The sequence below is a fragment of the Lycorma delicatula genome, chromosome 13, assembly GCF_047948215.1.
Source record: "Lycorma delicatula isolate Av1 chromosome 13, ASM4794821v1, whole genome shotgun sequence".
NCBI lineage: Eukaryota > Metazoa > Arthropoda > Insecta > Hemiptera > Fulgoridae > Lycorma > Lycorma delicatula.
This window is the reverse complement of record NC_134467.1, coordinates 36913610-36928335: the sequence shown is the minus strand read 5'-3', so window position 1 is coordinate 36928335 and position 14726 is coordinate 36913610. Positions and strand designations below refer to the sequence as shown.

The following is a 14726-nucleotide window of genomic DNA, read 5'->3' as shown; positions in this document are numbered from 1 at the left end:
TGGTTAGTGGCGTATAATTCAGTTATAACTGTTCAACGGACTTTCTGGCATATTTATGGCAATGATCCCCTTCATGTAAATAGCTTTAGACGGTGTTACAAGCATTTTAAGAAACCTGGAAGTAAAAAAGTCCCCTGGATGGCCCAAAACAAATAACGAAGCAGTTGAGCGTATATACCAAAGTTTTTTAAGAAGTCCTAAAAAATCAATTTCTACGCAAAGTTTACAGTTAGGAATTCCAAAGACAACTATTCAAGTTGTGTTGCACAAGGGTCCCTAATTGTTGGATTGGTAGGTTCAGTCCCCTGTTTTGGCCTCTGAGAAACCGATTTCTATGGTCTTTTTTCTATGAGGATACATTAAAAACATTGTCTACAGTGAAAAAATAAGGGATGAACATTTAAGACAATGAATCACTGCTATTCCCACAGTCAGTACCTATTGCTATCGCCACAGTCATGTCTGCGATGATCCAATGGACCTCGGCACAAGTCGATTATCGGCTGATGTTTGCACAGCGATTAATGAAGCTCATATTGAAACATTCTAAGGTATGTAAAAAAAAAATCTGATGTGGACACCACATAACTTCTTTGTACACCTATTAAATTACATAACATTTTTTTTTAATGAAAAGTACATAAAATTTTATTTCAATAACTTCTGATATTTTTTCAATTTTTATTTTTTTATTATTGAATTATTCATTGTAAAAATTTTTTTACAATGAGAGGTTAATAATTAATTATTAATAAATCAACATATTTAAATTAAAAAAAAGGAGATTAAGTCTGATTCAAACTGATGTGCCTTCCCTTGTACGATCCAAATATTTCATTAATTAAAATGTTATTTGACTATAACTCTGGAACCAATGAAAATAAGTACCACTTATGATATACCGTTGAAAAGCACTGAACAAGGGCTTATTACTGCAGTTAAGAAAAAGTTCAAAATCCAATTTTTTTGGGGATTTTAGACTTTTTTGGACACTTTTGGTTCAGTTGATTACAATCAAAAGGGGAAGAGCACAACTACATGTTACACCAGTCCTAAATCAAAAATTTCAAAAGCTGTATCCTACAGCTAATTGTTTATGAGTTATGCGAGATACGTACAGACATCATGCTGAAACTAGTCAAATGAATTCAGAAATCTGAATTCAGAAATAGAAATGAATTCAGAAATCAAAATGAATTCAGAAATTCATGAAATTTTTCACGATCACAATACTTTGTATAAGAAAGTAAACATACTTGTTTTATTATCGCTATTAGTTTCTGAGATATAAGTTTTTTAGATGACTGCAACCTTTTTCGATGTATGCACAGCCGAGCAGTTATAACAAGAAGCTTGGAGAGAGAAGTAGATATACGGCTAATTATAGGAAAATGCGCCTTGCTAAAATGTATTTGCTGTATATATACACCCATCACATATATGCACTATGTTTAGATTTGCACCAGACTTTGTGTAAATAAACATGGAGGTCATTCTAAACAATATGTGTAAGGTAAAAAAATTAAAATTTTTAGTCGGTAAAATTAAATATTACCAATTTCTTTCACATTTTAGTTTAAATAGAAGTCAAATTTATTAAACCTGTTTTCTTATTAATTTTTTTCCCATAATCACTTTTATTTTTTATCCATGAAAAGTAAGTTTGCAATCTTTTTTTGGAAGTCCCATATGTGTATGAAATTCGCCCAATTTAAAATTTAGTTAAATTAAAAATATAGAAGAGATGAATACCACATGAAAAAAATTTTGTTTCATTTAATACCAATTAAAATCTGCCACATTTCGATATGTTTTTATTTTTTTAATAAACCTAGAAATTCTAATGTTAATAGTTAGTCTCTTTAGACTTTATTCATACCATTTTATTCCGAATCAAATTCTCTACAAGTCCTATGTTTAACTTTTATAACTTATCAAAGATTTAACAAAATTACTTTACACCAAACATAAAATAGTGTTTTACAACTTCAATCATTTGAATTTTACCCCAGATGTATCAAAAACTATTAAAAATACAATTCTGGGAACTATTTTTTTGTTCAATATTTCAGGTTAGATTTTCATAATTTCTGGTTCCCAGAATTACAGTCTAGCTTAATTTTATTGAACGCGCAGAAATCAGAGAAAAATCATTCATCAGCTGACACTTGCTAACAAATCTTTTTCAAAGTTCATAAAAACATATAAACTTTCTTATTTTTTTTTCCAGTACATGTCCTGAATTCAATCTTTTTTCTGTTTAGCCTCTGGAACCACTGTAAGGTATTACTTGAGAGGATTAATGAGGATGATGTGTATGAATGCAAAGAGTAGTTTTGTAGAGTCTCAGGTTGACTCAACCACCAAAGAACATCAGTATCCACGATCTAGTATTCAAATCTGTATAAAAGTCTTTACTAGGAATTGAACCTTATAACTCTTGTCTTTGAAATCAGCTGATTTGTGATGATGAGTTAACCACTAAAACGGCCCAGATGTTCTGAAATCTACTACATTCTTTATGCATCACTCAATATTGATATAAATATATATATATTAATTTATTGAAAATTAATCCTTTTAAGATTCATATAATTTCTCTATACTGTTAAATTATATTTAAATTCGATTAAATAAACCACCTTTTATTTAATAGAATTTAAGTGTATATATATATATATATATATATATATATTATATTTGTGAAAATAAAGAAAAACCTTTCATATAAACATACACCATACACTTCATTTTTAAGTTATATACAGTGAAGAAAAATTTCTGCTCTAAAAGTAAAATTGACATCATACTAAAATTCTTGGACCATAGATTATATTAAAACTAAAATTTTCTATATTAATTATTAAGTTTATCCTAAATTAAAATCCATTTTTACATAAATATCATAAATAATGATTTGACAAAAGGAGGTCTCTGTAAAAATACTAAATATAAATAAAAAATTAAACTAATAAGTTAAAAAACTGATTTTCATAAACATACTAAAATTGGGTGCAATTTAATTCTTTTTCTGTTGATTTTATTATATAATTTTTTTTTAGAATTAAATACTCTATAAAGTTCATAGCAAAGTTTTATTAATTTATGTCAATCCCTAAAAAAAGGAGTTTTTTATTCTAATTTTTTATGCTGACAACAAATTTTTTTTATGACAATTTTTTTTGGAAATTACTAATGATAAATTGGAACGCTATTTTTTTTAAATTGTACATCAACGATATTAATGTACAAATTTTACTCAATATATTGGGTTCGATGAATTTTAGTATGGCATAATTTTATCTTTTAAGCCATCAAATCAGGCCAAATTGTTTTATTAAATGTAATTTAAAACAAAGCATATTCTACATGAAAATTCTTCATTATTTTCACTGGTAGGAAACACTCCTGAAATAAGTTCATTACCTCATAAAATAATCTGTTTTGGCAATAACTGCAAGTACATGGGATGTTTGATAAGTCTATAAAAAGTTAAGAATAAGATATGGCATTCGTGGTACATTATTAAGTCATTTCTAGTTTCCTATATCTTGGCTAATAGCAAACACTAAGTTTCAGTCAGACACTGGCAAGTATATGATTTTTAAATAAAAAATCATACTGAAGCTATACTGAGAATTAAATTTAAATAAAGTTATATTGATAATTCAGTTAATGTGTTGCAACTCAAAATACTCACTAGATCACATGGATACTGATATTCTTTGGTGGTTGGGTTTCAATTAACCACACATCTCAGGAATGGTCAACCTAAGCCTATACAACACTACACTTCTTTTACAATCATATATATCATCTTCATTATTCCTCTGAAGTAATACCTTACAGTAGTTCCAGAGGCTAACCAAAAAAAGGGCTGAAAATATAAACTGTTCACCCTCATTTATCTGCATACACCATCAGATTAAAAATACACTATAACATTTGTAATCTTTTTAACCATCATAAGGCAGACCACATATTTAATCTCATCTAAATTTATTAAACTGCTTCTAAAAACATGCTAAACACTGTGTGCCGTTTCCTATTACATAACCACTCCATGAATTAATCAACTAATAGATATGTTGTATAATTTTACCTTTTTAAGAAATGATCATATCGTTGACGATGAGCAAATCCAGCACGTCTTACTCTAACATTTTCTAAAAGACCTAAATATCTCACTTGATGTATAACTCTTTCTTCTTCCATAATACTTGGTGATTTATCTTCATTTGGTTTTATACAACGTACATAAAATGGTTCTTTACTCATTAATGTTTTAACTAATGCAATCATAGAATTCTTAAATAATGTACCAGCTGTAAATGGTCTTTTTGTTGTCTGAAAATAAAAAAAAAGAAATACGATTGCGTTATCACATAATTTAAAAAAAAAATTAAATACTCATATTATATTAATGATTAAAAAATCACAACATTATTAGCAAGTGTTATTCTAGTGACGATGCTAATATTATATTTAATAGTTGTGTGATTTTATTATAATATCTGTAGGCAAAATTCAGCTAACCATTTACCTTGCAGAATATTTAATAAAATATCATTCAATAAGAAACATAAATAAATCAAATAAATTTTTAGTTGTTTAAACAAAAAAAAAAAAATAAAATATATAAAAATATTTTTAAATGTTCATTCAAGTTAGCCCGTTTTAACATACCTGTGTTATATGCTTAGCACCTTCAGGCCACATTTTGGATATATTAGCATTTTTAGAACTGTATAATAATCTTTTAATATCTTGAAATAATGTATCTTTATTTTTATCAAGGAATCCATGTATATTATAAACGACATCTCCAGCATAATGTCTGTAAAACCAGAACTATAAATAATTAATATATTTAATATTTAAAATACTAAGATACTAATAAGGAGACATACTTCAATACAAAAATGAAAAAAAAACAAGCATATTTGTACTATATTTACTTAAATCTATTAATTTTATACTCTGGCACTCTAAAAGGCAAACCTTTGTAATAACAAACCAATCGGTGCACAGTGTATATTCCAACAAAAGGCAATTTTTGAAAACATAACACCACTTGATGCATAAAGCTAAAATTGTTAATTTTTGACCAACCTCTCATCAGATTTTTAACAAAGTTAAAATAAAAGATCTATGTTTGTGTTAAAGCTTCGAACTCTATAAAACTTAATAACCCAGAGTTATTAAAAATGCTACAACAGTTTGAGAAAAACTGTTTAATTGTTTTAAAGGAGGCAAAACATCAACCTATGAAAATCCCAGCTCTAGACAACCTTTCATGTCAACATTGATGCAGTTCATGAAGATCACCATACAACTACCGGAGAGAAATTGTTTAGGAAATTGGCATTAGCATTGTTTTATACCACACAATTCTAATGGAAATAGATCGCATGTTTGTAAAATTTTTACCACATTTGTTGACTGATGATCAGAGAGAGAACAGTGGTAACATCAGTCAGTACCTTCGTGACCATGCTAGAGCCAATGATAAATATTTTAAAAGCATTACGGGAGATGTGACTTGGGTTTATGGCTGTGATGTAGAAACAAGGATCCAATCATCACATCGGTAGGATCACCCTGACCAAAAAAAAAAAAAAAACAGCCTGCATGAGGGGTCAAACGTGATAGTCATGTAGTAGTTTGTTTTTTGACTGGAAAAGCTTAGTACATCATGAATTTGTTCCGTGTGGTCAGGCAGTAAAACAAGGATTTCTATATGGAAGTTTTACAGTATGTAGAAAGAGGCTTGAGCTGTGGGAAAACCAGTGTTGGATGCTGCACCATGACAACATCCTAACTCATGCATCACATGGTAAAACACATGACAACTATTTGTACTTCATTACCCTACTTTTTCCTGTGATGTTTTGGTTGTTAATTTTATTTTTTATAATACTGCTACTTTATTTTTATCTATATTATACTTAGCACTGATAATGCAAACTAGTCTTTTTATTTTAAAAGCACTGCATCTAGCTGCTAATAATGATTCTTCGTTGTACTCTAAAACAGAAAAAAAACAGTCACCTTACTTTCCAGACTTGGCCGAAGCAGACATTTTCTTGTTTGCCAAACTGAAAATAATGTTTAAAAAGCAGTGTTTTCAAACCGTAAATGAGATCCTTGGAATAATATGCAGTCATTCCATTTTTGAACACATCTTGATTTTAGTCTTTTTTTAAAATGTTAATAAGACGATATTTAATTTACAAATGATTTATCTTTTTATACTTTTTAATCGAATGTTTATGGTAAATAAAAATTATCAGACGATAAACTTGAGTGTTGAAAATTAACCAAAATTTTAACTTAAAAGGAAAAAAGTGGTACTCAAGTATACTAACAGTTAACTAATTAATACAAACAACATGAAATCTGGTATTACCGCAACCAGTTACTGTAAATACTGTAGAAGAATTATGTTATAAAAATAAATTATATAATAATAAAATTACCTAATTCTAAACTGAGTTTTATGTAGCAAAGTTTTATCCATTGGTTTCAATTGTCGGCTAGTATAATGTTGATGATCATGAAGTTTTTTGTCCATTGCTTCTAATAACATCTGTGCAAAAAAAAAAAATTGACTAATTAACAACAAAAAACCCAAAAAAAATAAATAATTTTAATAAAATGGTTAATGAAACTAGAAGATAAATGAAAACAATTCTGTTTATAGTAATACAATGAGAATAAGTTGCATAAACTCACAAACTTTTAAGTGCATTTCTACTATACACAAGGGTAAATCACATATAAATGGGTTTTTTGTACCTGAGCTGAGTTGATAGGACTAGGCCTGCGCTTCTAGTTTGCTTGGGTGAGGTTATTAGGAGTGGGGAGAGCTGTCCATTCTATACTCCCAACCAATTCGTCAGTGATGCTCATGATCAGAGCAACAGGTGCACCCCTCAACTGCAGAATGCATAATTATAAAATTTATTGCTCGTGAAGTTCAGCAATGGAAATTTTCTGGAAATTGACTGCACAGTTCACGGACCAAACATTGTCTCGGACTCGTTCATTTGCCTAGCACAACAAGAACGAGTGGGGAATCAGGAACACGATACCCATCCTCGGACCAGCATTAAAGACAAAACATTCGCGCAGTTCAAGACATTATTGAAGATGATAGACGGGTGAGAGTATCCTTCTTCTTTTTCCTGCATAGCCTCCAGTAACTACCGTTTAGATAATTCTTCAGAGGATGAATGAGGATGATATGTATGAGTGTAAATGAAGTGTAGTCTTGTACATTCTCAGTTCGACCACTACAGAGATGTGTGGTTAATTGAAACCCAACCACCAAAGAACACCGGTATCCACGATCTAGTATTCAATCCATGTAAAAATAGCTGGCTTCACTAGGACTTAAATGCTGTAACTCTCGACTTCCAAATCAGCTGATTTGGGAAGACGTGTTAACCACTAGACCAACCCGGTGGGTGGGTGAAAGTATCCGAAATTGCAGAACAAGTCAGAATAAGTTATGGGAGCTGTCAAGCAATCATCACAAACCTAGCGTTCTGTAAAGTGTGTAGAGGCAGCCCCAGTTAAAGCCAAGACTCGACTGTCAGCTGGCATGGTTCTTTCAACCGTTTTTTTCGATCGGCAAGGAATTTTGCTCATTGATTTTATGCATGAGCAGCACAAAATCAGTGCTGCTTACTACTACGAGCTGTTGAATGAGGTGAGGGCTGTATATCGCTGCAAAAGACAAGACCAACCGATTTGAGAGGCCATCCTCTTCCATAAAAACGCCAGGCCCCATACTGCAGCTTTAACGGTCTCAAAACTAGAAAAAATGATCAAGTTGATCATTTGTAAGACTAAACTCAACTTATTTTCTAGACTTAATTAAGTCTTATTAGACTTTAACTTATTTTCTAGACTCAACTTGATCATCCTCAGTCCGGACAATTGCCCTGCAATTTTCATTTGTCTGGGTCGCTTAAAGAAGCTCTAGAACAATGATTTAAAGGTGATGAAGGCATGGAGGAATTCGTGCACAATTGGCTCCTGAAGCAACCAGCTTCATTCTGCAATGCTGCGATAAACACTAATACAAGCTGAATATCCCAATCAACAACTTTTTCTTTTCTTTTTTCTCTCCCATCTCACTATATACTTTTCGATACAGTAGTCATATAGCTGCAACTATTTTTGGAGAAGTAACAAGAACACAATGCAAATAATATTGTGCTACCAACTTATGAAACAATAATTTCTCTGTTATAATCACTATTTTATTTTTATTTTTTTAAAACCTACATTAATTTTCAGTAAGTCTTTGAAACTACAATTATATACATGATTAATTTAAAACTTACCTCATCAGTTACTTTGCCGACATTAAGGCAAGCTTCATCCATAATAGCAAAAACACCTTGATGTTGTCGTTCGACCAAGTCACATATTATCTGATTATTGAAAAATTCAACATTCTGCCACTCAATACCTTCACGTTTATATTCTTCTTGTTCTTGCTTTAATACAAGTTCTGAAATATCCAAGTAATAATTAAAAACTGATTTATGAATAAGCAATATTATAATTTTTTTAATTATATTTATTTTTACCCTTTTGTTCATTTTGATAGGTGGATCTAACAGTTTTTTTTTTCTAGTAAAAACTGTAAGGACAAATAACTTGTCTACAGTTTGTTTAAAAATGAACAGCTACAAAACTTACACAATAAATTGTATCCATCCTTATGAATAAGATCATTAATGCAATTTTGCAAAGCATCAGTTAAAACTTTCATTGATCTTCTACTACAATGAAAATCAGTGACACTTCTTCTGCCTGATTATTTAAACTATTTGATCCACTTATAAAAATTTGTATGGTTATTACACTTTTTACTACAAGAAAAATTTACACAAGAAAATTTTTACTATATGGTTTAACACCTGTGAAATTTACATGCTATTTACACCTACAAAGAATAAAAATCTTATCACAGCTCGCTGTACAGAGTTATCATAAAAGAATGGTGCAGTTTTGAACATGGTTTAAATTAAAATAGAATTACTTACAGTTTATGTTTTTTATTTTTCAAATTTGTCGTCTCAAACATTTTTTTACATAATTAATAAATTTCAATATGTGCGCCCTTAGTCGCTCGACAAATGTCCAAATGATAGTCAACTTCTCTCCAAACATTAGTTAACATTTCTTCGTTAATGGTTGTCATCGCTTCATTAATCCTGTATTTTAAGCGGTTTAGGTCGCGAATCTTTTGTGTATAAACAACGCTTTTGATGTACCCCGAGAAGAAAAAATCGCAAGGTGTCAGGTCAGGACTCCTTGGAGGCCAAAGTATGGGTCCTTGCCGTCCTATCCATCGATCTCCAAATTTTTCGTTCAAAGCGTCTGTGACCAATGCATTGAAGTGCAGGGGAGCACCATCTTGTTGGAATGAAGTCGATGAATGTTTTCGAGTTCATCCGGCTGAAGAAAGCAATAATCGGTTAACATGTCAAGATACACGACTCCATTAATTGTTTTTTCAGCAAAGAAGAAAGGCCCTATTACACAATTTTTCATCACACCACACCAAACATTAACTTTAGGCGAATCCCGTTGTTACTCAATAATTGTGTGTGGGTTTTCAGAGCCCTGTATTCGTGAATTGTGTCTGTTAACACATCCATTCACATTGAATGTAGCTTTGTCTGTAAAAATTATATCGTCTAAAAATGATTCGTTTTCACTTATTCTGTCCGACATTTCAACAGCGAAATTGTAAAGTTTTACACAATCTTGGGTTTCAACTCCTGCCGTATCTGGATTTTATAAGCGTGTAATTTCATTTTTTTACGTAGAACTTTGTGAACTGTTGATTTTGGAATACCTAATTCGACGCTTCGACGGGGGATGGACTTCCCAGGACTTCTAATTGCCGATCGTCTAATTAGTTCAACCGTTTCGTCTGGTACACTTGGTCTGCCAGTTGATTTCTGTTTCTTAACCGATCCAGTTTCTTCGAATCGTTTGAACCAACGTGTTATGTTATTTTTGTGTGATGGATCTCTTCCGAATTCACGTCGAAACGCACGTTGAACTAAAATTACGGATTTTAATTCAGCCATCAATAAAAGAGAACATAGTAACTCACTAAACTCACCGCAACAACAATACAAGAAATGACGTGGTTACAACTGCTGATAAACAAACTTTTGGGTTGGAGACTTTCAGGGATACCAATATAACATCTAGAAATTTCCCTGCAATCTTCCTATGAATTACTGAAACCGCACCATTCTTTTATGATAATCCTGTATTTGTTATGTAAAACAAAGAAAAATTAAGTAAAATTATAGTATTAGAAAATGTCAGAAAATATATATAAACTGGTACAACTAAAATGAATTAAACGTCTTTTTATTAAAAAAAAATCCATTTAAGAAGAAAAAAATAGATATTTTTTTATTTTTAAATAAAACAACTACAATATTATTATATTTCATGACTGCATAGGATCACTTTAGTCAGTCCATTATTCAAGTCTCTTCGATGGGACTGTTCGGGTGTCACGGTCCTCCCAGTACTTTTTCATATATTCCGATCTTTGTACCCTTTCTAGTGTTGAAAATCTTTGTGTTCTGAGTTTTTTCTTGTGAGTGTGAAGCAAGTGTTTTTGTTCTTGATTTTCTTGTTTAATTTTATCTTATCTGCGATGTCTTCTGGTGTAAGGCCGATTTCCTTCAGATCCTCTCTTATTTCTCTGATCCATCTGCACATTGTCTTGGTGTTTTTCGAATCAAGATTGTACTTACTAGCTGTTTCACAAGTCTTGAATCTCGCATCCCCATGATATTTCCAAAGAATCCTACTCTCCTCTTATGTACAGTATCAGTAATGGGTTCTAACTCTTTGTACACGACTTTGTTGGGCACAATCTACTACTACCTGTCTTTCTGGTACTTTTTATTTATTAATGAAGGTTCTTTCAATTCTTCTTTCGATTATCTGTAGTCGGGTCTGTCTTTGATTGTTCGTTCAGGTGGAAAAGTGTTTCCGCTGCATAAGTGGCTTCTGGTTTTATAACTGTGTTGTAGTGTCTTATTTTTGTGTTTATTACAATGCATTTTTGAGCTTTGTTTCTTCTTATTCTTCAATAAGAAGTCAATAATTTGAGTTTTTTTCTTCTTATCTGGACTGAGATTTTTTCATTTAGTTTGTTTGCTACTATTTCTACAAGGTATTTATATTGGGCTAATATTTTGATTTTATTACCATTTATGTTTACTTCTTTTAATTGTATTGATTTTTGGGACAAAATTTTGTCTTTTCGAATGATATTTTGAGGTCAATTTTATTTGCAAATTAAAGTTCTAATATCTGTAATTTAGCTTCGTTGATGTTTGCTAGCAGTGCCAAGTCGTTGGCTAAATCAAGACAGTTTGTTTTGATTTTTTTGCCTATCTTTACTTCTGAAGTGCATTTTTTGAGAAATTCCCTCATTACCATTTCTAGAGCACAGTTGAATAATAGTGGTGACAGCACCATCGCCTTGGTGCAGTCCTGTTTTGGTTTTAAATGGTTTTGAAAGCTCGCCTCTGAATTTTACCTTCAACTTAAATGTTTGTTAGGGTCAGTTTTATCATGTTTATTAATTTGTTATGTAGTCTGAGGTGTCTTACAATTTTTAGTAGGTATTCTCTGAATATACAGTCATAAACTTTCTTGAAATCTACAAATGTTATCACCTTGTCTCTATTTCTTTTCCTGTTGTAATCCATTTTAGCTTGAGGCTCATGATCTGGTCTGGACAGCTCCTCCAAGGTCTGAAACCTCCCTGGTATTTTCATAGTTTTTTCTCAAGTTGTGAATCGATCCTGTTAAGGATGACTCTTGAAAGAATATTGCATGTTGTGCCTAGGAGTGAGATTCCCCTGTTAATTGTTAGCGTCTGTTTTGTCCCCTTTCTTGTGTAGCAGATAGATAAGGGCTGTCATCCAGCATTCTGGTAGTTCTTCTTTGATCCAGATGTTAACAAGCTGTAGATGAAGAGCAATTTTTGCTGATCTTGCATGTTTCTAGATCTCTACATAAGCCTGATCTCCTGCTATTTTGTAATTCTTCATCACACCCAGTGCTTGGTAGACTTCTTTAATTGTGGAGGGTTGTTGTTTTCTGGTGGCGTTGGTGTTGAAGGATAGGAGTTCTGTTGGTTTTTCGCAATTTAGGAGTTTGTTGAAATATTTAGCTAGGTTTACTGAGATGACTTTACTAGTAAGGTTAGGGGTTCGTATTTTTGAAGCTGATTTTTGAAAGTTTTGTAATAATCTTTCGACTGTGTTTTATTGAATTCTTCTTTTATAGTGTGTCTTTATGGTGTTGTCTTTTTATTCTCCTTCAGGTTCAAATAGATACAACTACAGATTATACACGACGAGAAACTAGAATATCTACAGTTACCAGCCCTGTAAACATCATTTTATAACTCCAATTATTTTTAGATTTATAAAATTTCAAATACAAAGAATGGTCAGCATTCTATAATGTGCAATGATTTCAGAGCATAGTATTAAAAATTAACATTAAAAAATCCTCTAAGATAAAAAGACAAGTCATACAATGAAATTACATGAGTAATAATATTATGTCAAAACTAACTGATAACATTTCAAAATAATTAGTTATGTTTATCTGTTAAATAAGCGATGAGATGCGATATCACAAGTTTTTATTAATATAGAATAAATTAAAATTACTTATGAAGCTATCACTGTAGTAGTTTTATGACAAGCAACACTGGTATGAATAATTATACAATATCAGAGCTAAAATTATAATTTAAAATTAAACAAAATACCTTGATGTATGTATGTAAATTAACACATACATTTTTTTTCATATTACACCAAAATTTATATATTTTTACAGTACTTTTTCCATTGAATAACATTATAAAATTTATGAATTAACACATACATAAATCTATAAATTAAAATTTTTACCAACTTTACCAAATATCATAAAAAAAAGCTGCAAAATAATGCATGATTTTCCCAGCTCTGCTATTCAAAACATACAATACTTATATAACTTTTTCATTGCATATTCAAATTTTCAGTTTGCTATACAAACATTAAGAATGTAACTTTTATTTTTATAATATAATAATTTCATTTTTTTATAAAACTATAACATAAAGAAAAATACCAAAAATAAGAAGTTTTAATAAAAAAAAAAAAAATTAAAAGAATTACTGTCAAAAAACATAAAACAATGTAAATATTCTTTTAGAGGCAAGGAATAAATTTTAAGAAAACTTTTTCTAAAAATATTCATATATAAGTTAAGCTTAACAAATTTGCTTAAGTAATGTTTTTTCTACATCTTAATTATCCTTTTGATAGAGGCTAAAATAAGAAATCGTAGAATTTAAAAAAATAAACATTTTTTGCATTTTAGATCTGATGTCGATAATTTAAAAATATTGTACACATTTCTTGACAGATATATATATATATTAGCTATATATATATATATATATATATATATATATATATAAAGTATAAACTTTCAAAAAATTATGTGTGGGCTGTTACTCTTGTGGTTCACTGTTAACATCTTATCTTACTGGTTAAAATAAATTTAACCAGTCCAGTCATAAAATGTAAAATGGTAGTCATCTCTTTAATTTTATTTTAAATTAATTTTGTTTTCAAGTACATTACAATAATAAAACAAATTAATCTTTTTTAGACAATGAAATTAAATTTAGAGAAAGAAATTCTAGGTTATTTATTCATGATTTATATAATAATGTGATTGGTGAAGTTTCAACTTTGTTAAACATTCCTGGGATCATAAGAAAGCTAAGTTAAAATTTTGTAATGATTGGATTGGTTCAGTAGATTTCACAATTATCATGTACAGACAAAGAAAGGTTGTCTCTTTATATTAGTGAGGTGTGTGTATGTGTATGTGTGTGTATATGTGTGTGTTTGTGTGCTTCCCCTCTCCTGATTTTTGTGACATCTAAATCAGAAGTCATGTATTTAATTAATTTTTAATTTGCACATATTAAAAACTTTCTTAAAACTATTTTTAATGTTAACCCGTCTTTGATTTCATCATGACTAAATATTTAATCATTATTGACTAACGTTACTTTCATAAAAATAAAGTAAAAAAAAAAACCATTTAGTGTATTTTAAAAAAAAAACACTATGATTAAACTGTGATAATTAAACTCATAATTTTACGTAGAAAATGTAAAAAAAATTATTTTATAGCCGAATCGTATTACAAATAGTTATATAAACAAATTAATAAATCATAAGTTTAATTTTGTACATTTACAACAGAATAAATAGATAAGATTATCAAAAATAACATTACCAATAAAAAGCTGCTGCAACTTCTCATTACAATAATTTATGCAAAACTGTTCAAAACTGTTTGCATCGAATACTTCAAAGCCATAAATATCAAGTACACCAATAACAGTTCCCCGATGTTTAGAACCCTCTTCTAAACCAATTACTTCATTTATCTTTGTTACTATCCATGTAAATAAACTATCATAAACTGCCTGAAAAAAAAACATATATATATATAATTTATATATTTACAAATATAAAGTTAAAAAAAAATTATGGTATTTCTAAAAAATACTATGACTAAATTGTGTTAACCGAGCTCATAATTTTATTTAAAAAAAAAGCTATTTTACAGTAGAATCA

General features: G+C 30.0%; 1 protein-coding gene across 2 annotated transcripts in view; it reads right to left on the bottom strand.

The window, feature by feature from the left end:
• Myo31DF (Unconventional myosin ID) overlaps nt 1–14726 on the bottom strand; it is a 96026-nt gene that overhangs the window by 18976 nt on the left and 62324 nt on the right. For both annotated transcript variants that reach the window (XR_012758718.1, XM_075381395.1), the window contains exons 7-11: nt 14383–14575; nt 8355–8524; nt 6480–6589; nt 4687–4837; nt 4103–4347 (exon numbers count right to left, since the gene is read on the bottom strand). Coding sequence is in view for 1 of the 2 variants with exons in the window: in XM_075381395.1 (XP_075237510.1) it covers nt 4103–4347; nt 4687–4837; nt 6480–6589; nt 8355–8524; nt 14383–14575 (869 nt within the window). In the remaining variant the exon portion in view is untranslated. The remainder of the gene's footprint in view (nt 1–4102; nt 4348–4686; nt 4838–6479; nt 6590–8354; nt 8525–14382; nt 14576–14726) is intronic.